Here is a 20,230-nt window from a genome sequence, read left to right as displayed (position 1 = left end):
TCAAGGTAGCTCAGCGACACCTTCACTCTCACTGTTCTCATTCTTCTTCCATCCAGAAATCAGCTCATTATCTGCTTCACCTTCATCATCGCTCAAATCCCTGTTCCTTCGTACCCTTCTCGCCGGTCGGCGTCCTACCACAGGGAGCTTCTCGAGGCCTAGATCCTTTGCTGATTGCGGTAACAGCTTTGGATCCAGCAGTTCGGCTTGAACTAGCACACTTGCTTGATCCCAGTAAACATGCTCGTGGTGTAGTCTTCCTCCTTTGACCGACACTATGCTGACCATGAGTATCTCGATCTTCTTATTTGTGGGTGCGACTCCGGGCAGTATCCATGGCACTTGCTCGGTGTGCTTGAATTGGACGTGCATCTCGTCCACCACGCGATCAACTCCGATAGTGCGCGAAAGTAGCGTGATCTTGAGTGATGGCGGCGTAGTGAAATATTCGGAGTAAAAGCGTTCCAGCTCTTCGGCACCTGTCGCGCCTGTCAAGGTCGGCATGTATGTCACATGGGGCGTCTTGTGCGTTGTGTATGTTGAGATGGCCTGTTTTAAGTTCTTGGAGAAGAATTTGCCTGTCGATTTCTGTTAATTCCATTATTTTTGATCAAAACCGCGTCACTCACTCTGCAAATTGTTTTCTAAAACAACTTCGAGGTCAGGGTTGATACCAAAAACTTTTCTCGCGGCTGCCAAACTCCGACTCCAAGCCAGGTCGGCCGCTACCCCGTCATACTCATCAAGGTCATGTTCAGCAAATCCAGGCTCAGCCTCGTATGTATAGCTAGGATAAGCAAGGTCAAGCTTTCCGCCAGTACCAAGACCACTACTGATCTTTGTACGTCGCACGCGCTTCTTGCCCTGGATGCCTACCATCTGAGACTGTTTGACAACGCCTACTTCTTCACCAGCTGCGAGATGCACAAGAGCACTTATGCTGTTGGGAAATTTGCCATTGGTGTCGGGGATGCGAGTTGGGTAGTAGGCAATGAGAAGACCTAGCTTGAACTCGGGGTTGTTATCTAGAACATGGAAGTGTTCCAAGCATACTGCTGCAGCGTCGTCGTAGGCTATTTTCTGTGAGCACCTCCCCTGGTACTTACTTTCTCAGCAGTTCTTTTTACTCACCGACAATTCCAAACTTTTCGCAAGGAGCCATATTCTCCCTGCTCAGCGACTTGATCTTCTTCAAGTAGCCATCTCCACAGCTCTCCATAGAGATGTACTCAACGTTGAACCCCTCATCCCGCCACTCTTTCAGAGTAATTTCGTCAAAATCGTCATTTTCTCCGGTGATGTAAAGCTTGGGTGGGTTTCGTGGAAAATCTCCTGAGAGAAAATTACCGTCTCGGTAATTGGATCTGTTATCTGAGAGAATCTGTACGTTTCGTCCCTCTGCTTCCGGGACAGCGGATTTGATGAGATTTGGGATGTTGATATTCATGGTGATGATATTATTCAACATTTGGTTCTGCTTAAACTAGGTACATGTCTTGGAAGAAGCTGACGAGTTCATATATTGTCATCCACTTCCCACTTCCAAGTTTCAGATCATGAGCTGAACCTGATTGAACGTGATGATGATGTCAGAATAGCATGCATCATGGCTGACTCAGCTATTTATGACCTCTTATTCGCTCCATGTATCGTGTCAAATACCCTGTAGTTAGGCATTCCAAGTTGGACAAATTTGTGCATTAACTGAGGTAAGAAAACTATAAATAACTCGAATAGATGGCTCATACGCTTTCTTGAATAGTTTAAGAAGAATCTCCAGTGTTTTTTCTTATTACTGTTGTCTTATGGTAGAATTTGGAGCATGTAGTCTGGAACATTGTCGTAATAAGCAACACTATCTATCTACCTTTTCTGGCATTCATCCAGTATTTCAAAACATGTTAATGACAACAATACCACGAACCATTAAATCATGGTCAACCAGTTTACAAACGTGAGCCTTATATTGACCAGGATCACATTTTTCAGGTGGTGACACTAGTACGCATCTGCCGGCGTTGTCACGCGGGCCTACGACACGCGTATCAAAGACTTCTTCATACTTTACGCGTTCCATTTGTCGCGATTGACGTCTTCACGTCCTCTTCTAAATTCATCATCTTGCTCATCTTCTTCACTTTCACCCTTGAAATTTCCCGAACCATCATTTCGGAACCCCCGGGAGTCAACCGCCTCACTTTCCTGCTCCCCAGTCGCGACTCTGACCCCAGCCTTACTGCTAAATCCGAAAGCCGGTCTCCAATTATTACATGCAGACTGTTGGTAAAACCTGTCACGCTGATCGCATACCAGCCGTTGACGGGGATCGTTCAGGCAACGAGGTTTTCTGCATGTATACAATGTGCTGGATGTATGCGTATGGGCAATGGATTCATAAAAGGACTCGTGTTGTTGAGCTTCAAGTATTCATCCGTGCTAAGCAGTGCGCTAAAGCTGGAACTACCACAGAAAGAACCACAGATCTGCAATACAAACATGTGGCCGAACATGACATAAGATCTACCCGTCGACAAGGGAAAGCTGACTAGAGGCGTGGAGTAGGTGGTTTGTTGGCATTCATCTCCTCCTTTGCCTTGTCCCGTAGAGCTCGCCTAAGAATCTTTCCGGACTGGCAAACAGCAATGATTAGTACACAAGAACACACAATTCTGAAAAGCATAACTCACTGGGTTCTTTGGGATCATATCCACAAACGAAGCGCCACCCTTGAGGCGCTTATATCTTGCCACTCTAGCCTCCATCCATTCTACCACTTGCTTCTCAGTGAGCTGGGAGCCGGGAACCTTGACAATATAAGCACGAGGAGCCTCATCTCCTTCAAATGGAACGCCGATAACTGCGGCATCTGCTATCTCGGGGTGATCCAGAAGCACTGCCTCCAACTCAGCGGGTGCAACCTGGTTTCCCTTGACCTTGATGAGTTCCTTGATGCGATCCACGATATGGAAAATGCCTCCTGGTTTGAATGCATCTACGTATGCGATGTCGCCTGTCTTCAACCATCTTACGCCCTTTTCGTCTACAGAAATAGTGGATTCCGTCGCGCTGGGGTTCTTCCAATATCCTTTCATCAATGTTGGACCCGTGACCCAAAGCTCACCACGTTCATTTGGCTTCTGAATTTGTGTCTTCCCGTCCAATTCCATGATCTTGGCGGAGCAATTCGGTGCCAGCTCTCCCACTTTGTCTGGGTCCGTAGTTGACCGAGGATCCCATGTCATGCAAGTACACGTCACCTCGGTCATGCCCCATCCTTGCTTGACAGTGACATTGCCCGATGGCCATAGCTTCTCAACACCATGAACGACTTCGTGACTCAGTGGTGCTGCTCCAGAGCTGACACGGTTGATACTGCCGAGATCGTACTTCTTGACAAGCGGATGCTTGGACAGGTATACAAGAATAGGAGGGACACATAGCAGAGTCGTTATGCGAAAGCGTTGAATGTGCTGTAGCATCTTCTCAAAGTCGAAGCTGGGCATGATATAGGCCGGAATGTTGAGCTTGGGATAGATGGAAATGTAATATGTTTGCGCGTATGCATGGTACATAGGCAGAAAGGCCAAACCCTTTGCATTCTTTCGGTGTTCAGGATCTGGCTCCAAGTCCGACATCATGACAACACCTGCGCCATTGGCGACGTACGAGAAATGCGTAATCTCAACACCTTTGGGAACTCCAGTCGTGCCGCTGCTATAGTTCAAACAACAAGTCGTGTTCTCTGGGTCTTGTGGCTCGGTCCATTGCCAACCTTTCGCTTGTTCGTGGTTGTCTGCTATTAACTCTGTCCACAGGCGAAGCCCATCCTTTCGAGCAGCCGGAAGAGCTGAATCAGGCCCAACAGGTGGGAGAACAGAGGGGTCAAGGACAAAGATATTCTGCTTGCTCATTCCGACCTCCTCAGCCGCCTCCAAAGCAGTAGGCAGCTGACCTACATGAACAAACATGTGCGTAGCCTCTGAGTTCTTGAGCTGGTAGGCAAGCTCTCGTGGCGTGAAGGAAGGATTTGCGCCAGTGAAGATACCTCCAGCCATAAGAATGCCGAGGAATACGCTTGGGAAATAGACATTGTTTGCAGAAAATACGAGGACTCTGCTCTGTTGTTGAACACCGTTCTTGATGAGGCCAAGGGCAATTTGCTTGGAAAATAATCGGAATTGAGACTTGGTGAGGAAGTGTGTATCTGGGCGGTCTGCGTCAATAAGGATGGACTTGTCGCCATCTTCGATTGGACCGTTGCTGGAGCCGAATACCCACTGCTGGAGAGAGCATTTTGGGATTGGCTGTGACCATCGTGAATGAAGAGCCATGTTGCTGAGAAATAGCGTCGAGTTGGCGGAGAAGACAGGAGGAGTAGTCAAAGTCACAGAAGGATGGCACCTCAAGAACAAAACATGCAAAGAAGAGAAACTCCGATACTGCACCAGCTATTTAACCCCATCCTTACCGCTTCAACCTGCTGGCGCGTATCCCCATCTTCCCCAGTTGCAAAAGCAAATCCGGGGTTAAAACAGTTCTGGAGCTCAACCAAGGCGTGTGGGGTATCTACCCATCCTTGCTGCTTTGGGAGTACACCAACCCCGCGTTACGGAAATTCAGCCTCGGCTTGAGCTTGGACAGACAGTCCTGGGTCCAATTGTGTTTTTGTTGAGCTGTCGAGATGCCGAGGTACGATTTGCTTTCCTAATCCCGTATCGTTTTACAAAGGTCAAAGGTCAAAGGTCAAAGGGCTATGTTGGCTTGGGACCTGAAGAGTTGTGTTGTTTGCACAATTACTAATCTTACATAAAGGTCCAATGTTTTTTTCTACAACTACCTGCTTTATTATGCGATCTCAATCTGACCTTATTACGTGATGTCATCAAATCTTCGCTTCCATATGGGCTGTTAGGCAGCACAGTTCACCTTGTTGCAGCATAAGTTTCTACAATCTCGAATCAACTATCCGTCAAATCACTGGCTCAACTCATAAGCTCATTCCAATGTGGCATCCTTGGCTGGACTGCTGATCCTTATTCAACCCCCGAAACTCTCCCTGTGTCAGATCAACTGCAGCACATACGGGTTGAAAGTGGAACACTGACAATAATGTGTGCACCTTCCTTAGATGTCGCACACACCAAACAAGTTTGCTAGATAACTTGTCTGTCACTTTTCAACTGGGCGATTGATGGGAAGATAAAATCCTGACATTACATGATTGTACCAATCAACAGAGATGAATCAGGCTGATACGCTCAACCAAATTTCCTTAGGTCATGCGGTATACAAGGTCATCGCGAGACTCGTGGGATCGAGGCGTCGTCGGCCTCTCCATCGTCTGCATCTCTAGATGAACCTGCACATATATGTTTTTACTAGATGAGCCATCGTCAAGTTCTTCCCAGTCTCTTCCTGCCTGGACCCTATGGTCGTGGGTTCGTCGTATAGCTGGCGCAGAACTCGCAGTAATGACAGCTCGGTTTTCACCTGAAAACGGTGTGATATGAGATGGAGAGCTTCCCTTTGAGGAGTCGAAATGAAAACGGTTACTGACGAGCTTGCGAAGGGATGGTAGTGAACCGGCCACAATTCCGATGCCCGACTCAACAACTGACCAGATGACGATGTTTGTGACATTATCTATTCACTGTGAGATCTAACGCTCCGCAGTCTTAGATAGTCTGTACTCACAAAGGTAGTTCGATGGTACAGTGTAGTATCGCACATAGGGAAATCGAATTATAGTGCAGAGTGAAGCCCTTTGTGAAAGTCAGAAATTCGCCACAATCATCAATAACACCAAGACTCACAAAGCAGCTAGTCCAAGGATAATGCTGACAGAAATTTTCGTCGCTTTCTTCATGTTGGACTTGTACAGCATAAAAACTGGTAGCAGAGCACAAATCCAGTCGATGATAACTGCACTGGCAGATACAACATAGCCCACAAGAATTGTCTTGGAAGGACATAACGCTATATCTTCTTCAGACATGCCAGTAGCTAAGGGACTGCAAACAATGAATAACGTAAGCGTAGCTGCGCCGGTCGATATAACGGTGAAGACAAGAGTCCCCCAGGCGATGATACGATGGGATCTGGCTACGGCGATTCGGAGAAGAGTAAAGCAGATGGAGGATTTCAGGGGAATTAAGGAAAAGCTGTAGACAACCTGCCCGATCCATAGCCACTAAGTAGTAGTTTAGTTGTTGTCTTTTACAATATCACCGTTGCTTACTTTTCGTGTGATACCTTGTAAGTAGTCGTTCAAGTATTCATCTTTTGTCCCTAGACCAGTGTAGATAGTCTTTATGGCCATGGAGCTAAAAGTGACATGTAACATCTGATCAGACTGTCAGTGTCTCGTGGAATGACCAGCGATGTTTATCCTACCCAACCCACAAGCATCAAGCCATCATCGATACCGAAAAGACGGTATTTAACTCGAGTGAAACACCTGAGAATAACAACAATTGATGTGGGAATAAGAAAAAAGATGGTAAGGCCAAGAAGAGTTTGGCCAAGCCCAGTGGGTTTCACTGATGTGGCGGACGGATCAATTGCCATGGTGGAGTAGGATATTCAGGCCATCGTTTCTCAAAGTATAGCAAGGACTCAATACTTCGTCTCTCGTTTTTACCCGGATAATTGCTGTCTTTTAACAATGCTTGGTAGCCACACCAAGGTACAAAGAAAGTCAAGTCAAGTCAATCAGCTAAAACTAGCCTTTGCGCTTGGATCCTTTGGCTCCCCATGTTCGGGCTTGAGATGGTCGCTACTAAATACGTTAGCGTTGCCTCTAATAAACTTTAACATCATGCATCGAACATGTTTTACAGGCTGGACGATTATCCCCTGAAATTCCGAGTTCGTTACCAGTGACTTATGAGCTGGCAAAAGGGGCAAGGATACGAGTTTTGAGTATCATTAGATTGCATCGTCTGATATCACTCAATAATCAAACGTCTTACGTGTGGTTGTGGGCGCAAAGCTTCAAGTCTCAGCTTCAGTCAAAGCGAGGGTTGCACAGACTGATAGGCTATGTTATCTCTGGACCCTGGGGCCCCTCACTCCCACAATCATCAACAAAAGGCGATCTGATGCCGCAACTGAGGTCTTATATATAAGCTATTATGTCCATGTTGGCTTCTGAGAAGATGGTTCTGAAACCTGAAACCACTTTCCTCGTCTCGATGGCAGCGCTATCTCTACTTTCTGTCGTATATGTCAGTTTGAATTCCAGCAATGATTTCTACCGATAGACTCGTAGCACGCCATACGTTAAGAATCCGGCTTCGTGTTATGGTGCTCGGTAGATAATGCAGTCTAACAAAGGTCAAATGTCTGCAGCAATAGCTCGGACATTTTCAGGGAGATTATGCGGGATTATCAATGTGACAATGTAGATCAGCACTGACATGATCATCTGCTCGCTTCAAAGCCGAGGATCTACGGATCGTTGACTGGATTAGCGGAATCATCGTCCGACACGCAAGGTCAAAGCACCCCCAAGATAAAATGTTGGCACTTTGAGTCTTGAAGCGAAAGAAGGTAACCGTTCGCACCCTAGTTCAATCGAGATGGCTGAGCAGTTTCTTTGTATATTCGATCGATTCGTCGTACTTGGGAATATCGAACTGCCGGAACTGTCAGGTATCACGAGTCAAATTGTTTCTTCAAAATCGAATATCAGTCGTGTCAGTTGGTCGCTAGCTCATAAGTTCAGTTGGGGCGGTCTAGTGTCAGTGAGCAAAACCCAATAGCCTATCTAATGTATGGGGGTCTGTTCTTCGGCTGACCAACCGAGCGCTGTTTAAACACCAATGAGTCAAATCAGAACTTGAACAAGTCAATGAATTTAGATAGATCTTCACTGCACACAGGCAATGCTAGCTTACACTGTGGCCTTGGCAAAGTAAGTTGAGTTGACGGGATCCCTGTGATGAAAGATTCAGGTTGTAGGAACCTTGAATGTGCATTTCCGCAGCTGAACAAGGGTATTGCCAGGACGGAATGTGAAAATGCCAATGAGAGCTTACCAACTAGGGTTAGCATTAAAGTCATCTTCACAGAGGTCGGAGGATGGTCATTAGAAGGAAGTCCGAAGTGTCACGGTGCGTTTTCGAACCCTACAGAGGCTGTGATGGTGGGTGAGATTTTAGCTTTACTTCTATGGGTTGCTGTCCTAATTTTCGTTTTTCAGAGCTTGTTTCAGGAGATTAGAATCTTGGCTCTTGAGACCCTGGGGAACAAGATTGCCGTTTAGAATATGGTGAACACGTTGACTATTTTGGTCATTTATCATGGTACACTATGGCTGAGACTCATCCTTTCTCTCCATCTAGCTTAGGTCCATCTAACATGATTCATGGCAGACAACCACTACTGCCTCAAGCAACACTAGTTCCAAGGAGCTTTTATAAGTATTTGCAGCAGAAAGCTTGCTTCAAAGATGATCAAAACCAGAAGGGGCCCTGAGCTCGCTAAAGCCGACACCCCTTGAGATCATGAATCTTTCTTGAATTGAGGGATAAGACTTGACTCAATGTTGTTGTAGCTCCACGGCAAGATTAGTGGAAGAGTTAGAGTACTGCTGGATCAATAGAGTGGGGGATTATTTCTGTCGGCTTCTTAGGCTATGAGCTTCAATTCCCCATGATATTTCCACCCAGGAGCCGTGTTGGAATCCCATGATCCTACTCCGTACTTAGACCCTGTAGTCTTGGTCAATATACTAACCTCGTCAACCAGAAGGGGTTAGCTTCGTGTGAACTAGAATAACACACACTCATATCGATGCCGTCATGGACTATGCACCACTCGAAACGCAAAGTCATTATCTTTTCCCATCTTCGGGTTATTCCCATATTGTCGTCAACAGCAACGGAGATATAATGACAGAATCACACCAAGATGCTGTCGCGAGACATTTGTGCGACACTAATCAACCACTTCGGCCAGTCTTAACATCTCTCAATGGTGATAATAGCTGGTTGATGTCTTTCCCAAGACCAAATATGGAACAGGCTGCAACTAGGAAGGCCTTCTACCATGTTGCCTTCGAGCCTTGGCTCAGAGGGCCTGCAGATGTTATCAGCCCATGGCTGGTCCACATCGAAACAGTCAACAGCCCTGAGATCTCGACTTTCGGAAGCCTAGAAAATGTGATCCGGAAGATTGAACAGGCTGCTGCTGTACGCTTGCCAACTATGGAAGAGGGACACGCCACTCAACAAAGTACTGCAAGTCTCTTGGATGCTATCCTGCTTGGTTTCCATTATTCCGACCATTTGCACCCACCGACTTTAAAATCGTTTCCTCCAGATATTCCCGTCATTGCAACACGTCCAGGGGCTGAGATAATCGAGACCTGGAACCACTTCAAAACAGTTCGAGTGATCAATGACTTGGACCCCTCAGCAACATCATGGCAGAGCCCAGACCTTCATCCAGGAGAGCCATTGCCCAAATGGCTTACACCGATATTCTTACCTGGAAGTAGCATCCTGAACTTTGTCTTCACTATCATCTGGACACATACTGTCGATGGCCAAGAAGTCCACGAGGCCATCTTGGACTCTCCTCACGGCATCCACCTGGAAGAAGAGACATTCAACGCATTTGGCAACTCGGAGCCCAAGACGAGAAAGCTGGCCATGCTTCATGGCCTTAAGGAAAATCACACCGGTGGTAGCATGACTACATTCGGAGCAAAAGGCGGGCTGGGGCTTTATCGAAAGCTTGGGGGCGTTGACCATTGGGTGGTAAGTCACTCTGCAGAGATGGCATATAGTGGGTTGATCATGAGGGTGCTATGGACAGTTGACACCCATAGGTCGATCGAGTGGGCACTGGAGAAGGAACAGGAGACTGATCCCGACTCTGACAAATATAAAAGACCTAATGTGGTCACGGTTCCTAATGGTCGGTCGAAAGTATTGACTTGTTGATGGAACGTCGTTCGAGAATAGAAAGAGTAGGGACTTGGGAGGCAGTATTCGCTCATACGATTTCTCTTTCATATATGTACCTGCTCTGTCTCATAAGGTAGCTGGCCGACTCTTATATCATGCTTCATTTCTTTTCCAAGGGCCCATGTGAAACATTCTTCATTCTCTTCGCATTGTCTGGTGACTAAAGAATGATGCCAAGAACTACCAACTTCTGATGTTCTGTTCATTATCAAAGTATCAATGGTGCGAAGTTGGTATAGAAAACATAGAGAATGCGTTCTAGTCTAGGGCATATGTATCGCGAATTCACGTCAAGACAGTGTTGCTATTTCTAGAATGGCCCTAGCTCACTGTCATGGGGTTAGACGGGCACTATAAATTAGTGCTGCGACTGCCGTGTCGACCATATATCCACATAGAAACATCAAAATCTGAATAAAATGTCCAAACATCTCTTTCCTTATTTCCTGGTCGGCCTTTGAGCCTACATACATCAACAATCTGTGTGTTTGTTCGAGTCATTGGCAAGGAAGATGGCTGATAATCAGATATCGTGAGGCTGAATATTCATGCCCTGCTAAATTTAGCTGGTGAGGCTACCATTGTGATCCGGCACGTCCGGACACGTCACGACAAGAAGTGGATGCCTATGCAACAATGCAGCTTCCAAAGGATTCCCATGCCAAAGGGTTATATCATTTATACAATCTTCACATTGTGCCTACATGCACAGGTTTTAAGGTAATTTGGTTTCTCAAACAGCATAACCGAGTCCGATCTAGGTAGCGTTATAGATAGTGCTGTTTTGTCTTCGCAACGACTGATGATCCTCTTATAATCTCGCACAAAACAGTCTTAAATACTCTTGAATCGACGGTTCGAGTACAGCACATCATGTTATGTCAGAGTCCTGTCTTAGATATGTCCGGACAAGATACGAGCTGAAGAATAGCATGACGCTAGTGCTGACGACACAGCACGTATCGCTGGGGGATCCCAGTTGATCTGATTTATTTTGGGGCTTTCGAAAGCCGTCCGGAGTTCTATACAGCCCCGAAAGTGACGCAGCGTGTCTGACTTCATGCTGTTACGCTACTGAGCATAATCACTGGTAGTGGAAAGATTAATGCGGAAAGAATTGTGTATATAGTCCTGAATAATCCTGTTTGTGATTATAACAAAACATAGAATTTGACATACACTTCACAAACCGCCATCTTAAAATGCATTTCGCTGTTACTTTCACTACACTTGCAGCCCTGGCCACGGGAATCGCTGCCGACCCTCATTCCAAACCTCCACCCAACGCCAATGTCATTGCCGCTCGCATATGGGGCGACAGCGATTGTGGCGCCAAGAACAATAACTACAACCTTGGGGAATTAACTCTCCGCGGTAACGACGATGGCGAGTGTAGCAAATTCTCGGACGAGATCAAGTCTGTTAAGCAATACGATCACGACTATGACTGCAAATGTGTGTATATGGGACTATTCTACAATCGCAACGAGGCTAACTCACTCAGTGGTTCTCTATCATGACAAAAACTGCAAGCGTGGAAGGAAGGACATCAAAGACGGCCAATGCCGTGAAACATTGAGACACTTCGGCAGCTACAAAGTGGAATGCAAGTGAGGGTGTTGTACGAGTCATATATCATGAGACGGGTAATGCATACATCAGAACGTAATGTGGTGAACGGTTAGAAGTTGAGGATACAACATCGAATTAATAATTATCACTAAGCTTCTCTAATGTCTAAACTCGATACCGGATCTTTTTAAGGAGTATATGTCGATCGTTGTACTTCAACCACTTAAGCGGAATAAGCGGAAGCACCCTGAGTGCCCTGGCCGAGGTAGCCGGTGAGGCCACCAACAACGCTGGAGACGGGCTTGATGACGGGGCCGAGGGCAGTGCCGGAAAGGGTGTTGAGAACGTTGTTGAGGATCTCGAGAACACCGGGAACGATGTCACCGACGAGGTCGGTAACGAGGGTGAGGAGAGTACCAACGAGACGGAAGAGGAGCTGGAGGACGCTGCCGAGGATGTTGTCGATACCGAGGACGCTGAGGATGTCCTTAGCGACACCGACGACCTCGTTGACGAGCTTGATGACAAGACCGAGGATGACCTTGACGTCAGGGACGTTGATGTCGATGCTGACAACATCCTTGAGCTGATCGACAACGGTGGTGAGGAGTTCGTTGATGATGGCAACGTTCTGGTGGACGTGGGTGATGGCAGCGGCCTTGCTAAGAGTGCCGGTCTTGACCTTGGAGATGGTGGCCTCTGTAGGTGTGTTAGTCGTCTAAATCTTTGATTCATGTTGCCATGGGACACATACTGATGGTGGAAACCTGAACGGTAACCTCGTCGACAGCAACGGTAAGAACCTTGACAACACCGCCAGTGTTGGTGACCTTGGTGGAGGTGATCTTCTTGGTGACGGTCTTGCTGACAGTGGAGGTGACGACCTCAGGGGCGGCAGGAACAGCGGGATAGGCGGGAGCCTGTCGGGCGTTGACAACGGCACCGACACCGGCGGCCTTGGCCTGGACATGGACAGCGGGAGCAGCCATGGCCGAAGAGGCCAGAGCGACGAAAGAGAAGAGGCTGAACTTCATTGTGAAGGTGTTGAAGATTAAACAAGTAAAAGAGTGACTTGGTGAGTTGTGTATTAGATTAATGAGAGACTGTATTAAAGCGAGAGTTGGATGTCGGATGAGTGAGTGAGTGAGTGTTGTACAAAGTGAGACAGACTTCCATCTTTATATATCTTCTGGATGTGCTCCCACTACCACCCCAATCCACCCTCAAAAGGAGGTCTACGGATATGATTATGCGCAATAACCGAGAATTAGATCTTCACACGCTAATACAATGAAGTCATTCACAAGGGGAGACTTGACAAAAGACACGAGAAAAGGGTTTTGTGGGTAAAAGAATGTGAGATGGAAACATTGAACAAATGAAACGCGCTCCAACTGCCGGAAGTCGATCACAATTAAACCAATGCACTGACATCCACCAGAAGCCCGCAAAGGTTGATGGGATTTAGGTCAGTGCGGAACATTTTAGCTGCTAAACCCCATGCCACTCCAAGGTACCATTGGCTGGGACCCAGGATACTAGGCTAGTTGAGTCAGGGTACTGTGAATGACCTCTGTTTGCTTAGACCTTTTAACTATTTTGTTCTGTCTTTTTGTCGGCGCTTTAGGATAATAACTGTACTAACTCACGGTGAGATCAGACTCTCATTAATACTAAGATATACTAACGGAACTTCGGCAATCAGATTGTTTGTGCTGACTGACATATTGATGAGAGCTCAAGATAAGAAACCTCAATGATGGGAGGGATTCCAGTAACATTGATGCAACGGTGCCCCACTGTCATCCTGTCTTGCGAGTGACACCGTCTTTTAGAGGGCACATTTCGGCGCCCATGGCCATGAAGATCGCTGTCAATAGACGTCAGACAAGACAAAGATCGTCAGGTACAGATACAGAAAGGTCAAGATGGCCAAGTTACAGAATCGATCTTCCTACAAGGCTCCTGCATTTCCCCTTCGATACAGAGTACATACAATATGCATGCATACCCATCCCCTGTACTCTGTATGGAAACATAGAATGGAACCAATTCCAGACCTGGTCTTGGCAAAGTACCAGCTCCAGTTCTTTGTCACTTCTCATATTCGTAAAAGGCAAGAGTTGATGGATGTGACTTGTCGTTACGAATTGGCGGATGCGACATGACATCCGACAGACAGAATGAAAACCTGAATCCTTCCCAGCAAGAATCGTATCGAGATTATCGGTTGTTCGAATGTAATCTCGAAAGTGCGGCGACGCCTTGATTGGCTGCAAGGAGGAACCTTGACATGAAGCTGCTGGTGATACATAGATGACCTCTGAGATCGCCGTTGCTCCCTTTGGCCGAGTCAGTATTATGTACCACTTGGCTGTACCTTGCTCGGATCTACCAAAAAGTGGCAAACTAACCTCGGAATGTAGTGGAGTTTTGTTGTGAAGCGTAATAATTCCGCCTACAATGTCGACATTGCTATCTTGGATGAGTCAATTTGTGTCTGCAGATCCGGTGTCAACCTACATTTCTCTACAATACCAACGGGAGACAACTGCATTTTATCGTGACTTCATTCGAGTGACCAACGAGAGATACGTTGGAACAAAATAAAATATCTTGCAATTCATGGTTATGTACTTATCTTTTGAACAAATATTGCCATAGAAGCCAAGCATATAATCCCATCTCTTTCACATAGTACCCTTACATTCCATCACGTATCATAGCATTGACAAGCTGCACATGTCGATTGGCGTTGGTCTCGCTCCACTCGTTGTCATAGTTGAGTCCATAAGGCCAAATATGTCCACCACCACAGTTGATAACCGCCGCATTGCCATCCCAGGATCTCAGCAGCCGTGTCGCAGAGGGCCAATCGTTCGCCGCACACTTGCGGTCAAAAGCCGCAGTCTGGCCAATGCCGACAGTGTGTGAAATCTCGTGTAAGGCTGTTCGCTCGTTCATGTAAGATCGGTTGGCGCCGAAGCGAAGACTTCCGTTGTAGTTGGCGTCGGCGGTGGGAACGCCTGTGTTATACGACACGCGAATATTCTTGGTCGCAGTTCCTAGCCGGTTGTAGCGGTCTGCGGCAAGACGCATCGCATTTTCAATGCGACCATAAGCATCACGCTGATCGGCGGTTGGATTGGCAGCTTTCTCTAAGGTCCAGGTGATGGCGGCGTCTGTAGTGGAAACGCAAGCCACCAAAGCAGTGAAGACGGTAGAGAAACGCATGATGACTTAGTAGCTTGTTCGGTTGTACAATAGACTCGAGAATGTGTGTAGTCTTTTACGTTCAAGCATTGATTTAGAGTTGGCGATATGAGGTTCATATACTTATCTCCCAAGTAATCTATATCATGCATTCCATATAGAAACATGATTATTTCCGCCTATCATACCAACCCTCTACTGTTTAGATGTTTCATCTATCGGCTCATGGCCACATTCCTAAAACATCACGGAGTGTTTCCTTGTAGGGTAGCCATTTAGACTTGAAAGTAATGCCTCCGATTGGTCACGATACCGTCTCTGCATAAAGTCCGACCATCCCAATCGCCAACCCTTGCTATCTTTAAGCGATCGAATCCAAATCTATGCTATTATCACATACATAAAAGAACTTGCCTTTTTTGGTTATAATACATGATGGGATAATTCTGTACCAGCCTTGGCAATTGCTAAGCGATACACCGACACTGATCGTCAATCTTGTTGAGCGTTAAGAAAGAGATGTCTTGGAAGCAGTAGTCACGACAGGAATAAGAATAACCTCACAGAATCCATGAACCAAACTCCAACTTGATAGGGCTACCTGGGCGAATTTCCTATCTATAACTGTGAAATGGTAATCTGCCTTGTACTACCACTAAACAGCAAATCCATTCTCAACGCACTCGTCCACCAACTTCTTTGCGCCCACAATTTGCTCAACCTTGTTGTCTGCGGCCAACTTGAAAAGCTTCGATTTCTCCAACTGCGGTTTCGCGCTTGGCCAGCCGTACTTCTCTAGTCCATGCGTAGGATCACTAGCAAATTTGAGATAGAGATCCTGCATTCTTTCGCTCACCATGCGTTCGAATTTGGTAGAAGGCCCTTCTATCTCGTGTGTACCAAAGACCAAAGGCAATTCTGCTGTGTGGTATGCACCCAGCCATGGTAAAGGCGAAATATTGGTGAAGTTGCCGGCGTAGAGATACTGATAGGTTATAGCACCTGCCCCAGCCCTGAGACGGGTCTCTTTGAGGGTAGTACATTGTAAATTGAGTCTGAATCCATCAGCAAGAGGTTTAAGCTGGTCTGGTAGTATCGTCGCAGTTTCGAAACCGGGGAATTTGTATGGAACAACGGCAGCTCCCTCGTTGGTGTTAGTTCCAATCAGGATGGGTACATCAGTTGAATACTTGAATGGGTTTCCGGAAATTCTTTCAGTATAGTTGGAAAATACCGTGACGTTGTCAGCGATTACGGAGATGCTCAACCCGTCATCGGCAGCCCCTCCTTGGCCGACCTCTGCTTGAAGATACTTCTTCAAATCGCGCTCGGCCACTTGTCGCATGCACTCGAGTTCCTCCTTGGGAGACAATTCACCACAGCCTAGAGACTTTGCAGCAACAGAAAAGGCGGTATGATTCCTCGAGTCACCAACCACTCGTTCAATTGCCAACGCATTGCCAGAGTCTGCGATAACCCCTTTAATTATGGGATCTTGGGCCCAGGCAAACAGGTATCCGTCAACCGCATACGCTCCAGCGCTTTCGCCCCATAGAGTGATACGGTCAGGGTCGCCACCGAAGCGAGCGATGTTATTGCGGACCCATTCAACAGCGAGACGCTGATCAAGAAGGCCAAGGTTGAGATTGTTGCCTTCGCGGGCTAGACCTCTAGCGTTGGGGAATCCTAGAAGATTGAGGCGATATTGTACCTGCACGACTATTTGTTTCTGGGTACGCTGGACCCAGTTCTGTGCGAGTTGGTAGGGGACGTTGGTGCCGCCAACAGAATAACCCCCTCCGTGGATCCAGACAATGACAGGAAGAGCTCGGGACTTTTTATCATGGGTCCTGATAGATTTCTCAGGAACAAAGAGCGAGAGTTTCAGACAATCTTCAGTCGTATTTGCGTAGTCTCCGCGCTGGAAAGTACCAGCCGTGATAGGTCCGTCGCCGACGGTTCCACGGAGCGAAGCAGGCATATATTGAATACATCCTGCTGGGAGCTTCGTTGCGTGGATAATATCATCTCCAGTGGTCCTCTTCGCTACTGGTGATGTAAATCTGAGATTTCCAATGGGTGTTTCGGCATAGGGAATATCGAGGAAGGACGCGACATTTGGTTGATGTCTGTCAAAGTATGGTGCAAATATTCCAGAGCTTGTGTTTATCGCTAATGAGGTGGTGTCTGCACCCTTAATAGTTGGGCTCGCTTCTAAAAATAATGGTAATACCGAGAGAAGAAGAGTCTTCAAATGCATTGTGATAAGTTGGTCTTTGCTGCTGTGGTCTCTGGAGATCGTTGTGGAATGATACATCAGAAGACAAGGGACATCTTATACGTATCATTTCCACAACTTGCCACGGTCCTTTCACTATGGATCAACCGTCGTGAATAACATGATTGGTATGCAAATCATTGAACCAACATTAAATCCGGTATGTCCATTCAAGCGCAAGCCCGTATGTTGTTCCTGAACCCATCTCTGTCTTTACCATGACAGTTCAAGCTTATGTCCGCAGCCATGTCATGAACCTTGGAAACCCGAAAAAATCACCCAGTTGCAAGACTAGAAAGCTGTTAAGTTTTTATGATTATAAATCGTAGATTGGTAAGAATAGCTAGGTGCAAAAAGCGGTTCTGTTAAGTCCAGGTTCTGTGCTTCGGAGAATTGCAGTTTTCCAAAGTCCGGGGTGTATGTAAGCTGACCAAACTTCGAGTCATTAGGCAGTTTCAATTAAAGTGATATTTGAGAATCGTCTAGGAATAAAGAAACAGCTGTAATCGATATGCAGGATTGTCGAGTTAAAACGTGTAAGAGAAAAGTTCATGTTGTTTCAAAAACTGCGAAATTATTACCGCTTCTTGCATCTTGACCATGGGCATTCGTTTCTATAGAAGCCATCGTGGGAACGTTATCGTTATCATATGTCTGATTGGATGAGATGATATATTCTAAGCGCAAAAAGAGACAAAAATTAACGTGACTCCTTGCATGCATTTTCTACCCAAATCATTGTCTCTCAACTCCAACCAAGATGTGCGGCCTCCTTTTACGTTGTTTAATCTCGTGCCTGTCTACTGCCTCTTGAACTTCTTTTGAATCTCCTCCTCAGTGAAGCGTCGCGTGGTTCGCTTCAACATGGCAGCTCGCTCATCCATGGTCAGCCCAATCTGATCACCAATGGGCACCAGACACTTGGCAAGCGTCTTGTAGTCCTTCATCATCAGTCTAACGGTAATCATGAAGTAATCGATATCATGGAAGACCAAAGCGTGCTCCTCGGCATAGGTGTGCTTTGACTTTTGGAAGTGCACAGGATGATCGCGCCAGTGGCGACGAGGGTTGAGATGGTGAGAAGTGTGGTAGCCATCGTTGTAGCATTGACGGTTGCTCTGTGAATAGTCAGTATCAAGCCTTATGAGGTCGGCGAGAGGATTAAAACATACCATAACATCGATCACTGTAATGCTTGAACGGTAATCCGAGTCCGGCTCATGCTCGTCCACAAAGGCGTGTTGACCCCAGTTACCCATCATCATACCCAGTCTCATAAGACCCAATGGCATGAGAAATACACAAATTGTAGCGTTGCGGTTCAGAGAAAACATGGTGGCGAGGAAAGCATAGTTTGAAAGCTCCCAGAATGCAGCCTTCAATCCAGTCATGGTCTTTCCATTTCGGATAAAGTAGAGTGGAAGCTCAAACCAGACGAAGAAGAGGAACTTGCCGATGTAGTGCAACAGGTGAAGAATATTGTCTCGCTGGTATCGGATCGTTGACGAAAGATCATTAGGCCCGTTTCCTTCGACATGGTGATGCTTGACGTGGTGGTAAAAGTAAGAGTTCCAAGTATGACCCATGAGAGGATCAGTGATATAAGGGAACAAACTGTCGAACAAAGCGAAACGCTTGTTGAGAACACCTCGCATATGGATGTGCTGATGCATCAACAGTGTGTAGGAACCCATGTATGTGAACTGCATGATGAAGTGAAGGATTCCATGGATCCACGAGAAATTACGGAAGAGCTGGATGGCACTGGGTAGTGATGTAGAGAAGTAGAGGAGAAGATGGGTAAGCATGATAACATCTGTGTCGACGCGAACAATAGATTTCGCAATGCGGACATATGGCCGCAGGAGCAGCTTCTCGAGGAAAAGTGGCAACTTGATCTGATCAAAGTCCCAAGAGCTTGTTACGCTCTCCTCAAAGTGGGCATCCTTGGGGTCATTCATGGATTGAAGATGGCGCAACAAATCTTCGTCGCGGGCTATTGCTTGTTAACTAATGATACACTGTTTTTTTGACGTCGCACATGAGATGAGACAGTGTGATGTACGCACCTTTGGAGGGTTTGCCATTGGCTGCTCTTTGACGTAGAGCTGGGGGTTGGCCATCTTGGTTTGAGATGTCGGCATTGACCTCGGGCTTCTGGTACTCGTTGATGTCTTGGCGCAAGCCCTCGAGGATCAGGGCATCAGCTTTTGTGAGCTGCGGGTGGAAGACGAGGTGTTCGGCCATGTTTCTCAAAGTGTCCTGTTCTTATCAACAGACTGGATAGAAGTTTTGCAAGCCCGAAAACCCAGACAATGAAGAGAAGGGGGGTGTGAGGTGGAAGGACACCTTGGCGTATCCGAGTATCCGTACTATTAGCCAAATTCAGGGTCCAGGTACAATTGTAGATGTTGGATCAAAATGGAGCAGAACAGAGCAGAGGAGGACCCTGAGCGGAAATCGTGAGGGAGCGGAAAAAAAGACACTTAACTTTACCCCTTAGTTTCCACTGGAGAAAAGTGCTTACAGGCCAATGAGACTTTCCCAACAGGCGAATCAGTGGGGGCGTGGCATGATTCCTTGTCCCCTTTTGCGTTTGTGGTCCACCGCTCTTAGCAATCTCGGAAATAATCACAGAATGTTGTACACACTACCCGGTACCATGGACCAGAAGTATTAACTTTAAGTTGGAGAGACTGGAGTATAACATGCAATTAATTAATTGCATTCGATAATCACACTGTTTAAGTATAACGGTTTCACTGGTAGTAAATCCAATCAAGAGGCCTGGGACAACATGGTATGATTCACGCCTCACATTACAGCTACGCCAGGCATCTTCCAGCCTCAAACCTTGGCTTCAATTCAGCACATATTTATAAGGGCAGGTTCACTGCCAGCATCATTACCATGACATCACTATTGGTTGGTGGCCATTTCCACCAGTTGTAGTTCCTCCGCGCGACAAGCAAAGCGATGACGATCTTGTTTCAGGTAAATACAAAATTAATCATATCATACAATTAATCGGAATTGAAGAAAACAATGTGCGAAATGTTTATGTCATTAATTCTATGTCGTGGTGCTTCATGGCGCATCATAGGCCTGTATCGGCCTGTCCTCTCTCTCTAGGTGTTTCCCACCTATTGTCCATCCATAACCATGTCCCTAAAATTATATACTGAGAAGTGAA

At 46.6% G+C, this 20,230-nt stretch overlaps 9 protein-coding genes across 9 annotated transcripts; 2 read left to right on the top strand and 7 right to left on the bottom strand.

Moving 5' to 3' along the window:
* Positions 1-1,447, bottom strand: FPOAC1_005987 (uncharacterized protein; the record flags this gene model as incomplete). Its single annotated transcript, XM_044850491.1, has 3 exons — positions 1-578; positions 630-1,073; positions 1,132-1,447. The coding sequence occupies 3 exons, from the start codon at positions 1,445-1,447 to the stop codon at positions 1-3; spliced, it is 1,338 nt and encodes a 445-aa protein (XP_044709203.1).
* Positions 1,448-2,545: 1,098 nt separating this feature from the next.
* On the bottom strand, positions 2,546-4,331 carry FPOAC1_005986 (uncharacterized protein; the record flags this gene model as incomplete). The annotated part of the gene is made up of 2 exons (XM_044850490.1): positions 2,546-2,629; positions 2,688-4,331. 2 exons carry the CDS (start codon positions 4,329-4,331, stop codon positions 2,546-2,548), a joined length of 1,728 nt encoding a protein of 575 aa, XP_044709202.1.
* A 941-nt stretch (positions 4,332-5,272) lies between these two features.
* FPOAC1_005985 (uncharacterized protein) lies at positions 5,273-6,567 on the bottom strand (the record flags this gene model as incomplete). Its single annotated transcript, XM_044850489.1, has 5 exons — positions 5,273-5,643; positions 5,695-5,762; positions 5,814-6,190; positions 6,239-6,343; positions 6,394-6,567. 5 exons carry the CDS (start codon positions 6,565-6,567, stop codon positions 5,273-5,275), a joined length of 1,095 nt encoding a protein of 364 aa, XP_044709201.1.
* A 2,237-nt stretch (positions 6,568-8,804) lies between these two features.
* FPOAC1_005984 (uncharacterized protein) lies at positions 8,805-9,980 on the top strand (the record flags this gene model as incomplete). Its single annotated transcript, XM_044850488.1, has 2 exons — positions 8,805-9,924; positions 9,976-9,980. The coding sequence occupies 2 exons, from the start codon at positions 8,805-8,807 to the stop codon at positions 9,978-9,980; spliced, it is 1,125 nt and encodes a 374-aa protein (XP_044709200.1).
* Positions 9,981-11,176: 1,196 nt separating this feature from the next.
* FPOAC1_005983 (uncharacterized protein) lies at positions 11,177-11,588 on the top strand (the record flags this gene model as incomplete). Its single annotated transcript, XM_044850487.1, has 2 exons — positions 11,177-11,429; positions 11,479-11,588. 2 exons carry the CDS (start codon positions 11,177-11,179, stop codon positions 11,586-11,588), a joined length of 363 nt encoding a protein of 120 aa, XP_044709199.1.
* A 181-nt stretch (positions 11,589-11,769) lies between these two features.
* On the bottom strand, positions 11,770-12,580 carry FPOAC1_005982 (uncharacterized protein; the record flags this gene model as incomplete). The annotated part of the gene is made up of 2 exons (XM_044850486.1): positions 11,770-12,245; positions 12,301-12,580. 2 exons carry the CDS (start codon positions 12,578-12,580, stop codon positions 11,770-11,772), a joined length of 756 nt encoding a protein of 251 aa, XP_044709198.1.
* A 1,669-nt stretch (positions 12,581-14,249) lies between these two features.
* Positions 14,250-14,780, bottom strand: FPOAC1_005981 (uncharacterized protein; the record flags this gene model as incomplete). The annotated part of the gene is made up of 1 exon (XM_044850485.1): positions 14,250-14,780. One exon carries the CDS (start codon positions 14,778-14,780, stop codon positions 14,250-14,252), a length of 531 nt encoding a protein of 176 aa, XP_044709197.1.
* A 634-nt stretch (positions 14,781-15,414) lies between these two features.
* On the bottom strand, positions 15,415-16,740 carry FPOAC1_005980 (uncharacterized protein; the record flags this gene model as incomplete). Its single annotated transcript, XM_044850484.1, has 1 exon — positions 15,415-16,740. The coding sequence occupies one exon, from the start codon at positions 16,738-16,740 to the stop codon at positions 15,415-15,417; it is 1,326 nt and encodes a 441-aa protein (XP_044709196.1).
* Positions 16,741-17,837: 1,097 nt separating this feature from the next.
* FPOAC1_005979 (uncharacterized protein) lies at positions 17,838-19,284 on the bottom strand (the record flags this gene model as incomplete). Its single annotated transcript, XM_044850483.1, has 3 exons — positions 17,838-18,155; positions 18,210-19,033; positions 19,107-19,284. The coding sequence occupies 3 exons, from the start codon at positions 19,282-19,284 to the stop codon at positions 17,838-17,840; spliced, it is 1,320 nt and encodes a 439-aa protein (XP_044709195.1).
* Between the last annotated feature and the right edge of the window lie 946 nt (positions 19,285-20,230).

Source organism: Fusarium poae, chromosome 2 (assembly GCF_019609905.1).
Source record: "Fusarium poae strain DAOMC 252244 chromosome 2, whole genome shotgun sequence".
NCBI classification, from domain to species: domain Eukaryota; kingdom Fungi; phylum Ascomycota; class Sordariomycetes; order Hypocreales; family Nectriaceae; genus Fusarium; species Fusarium poae.
This window is presented reverse-complemented; position numbering and strand designations above follow the sequence as displayed.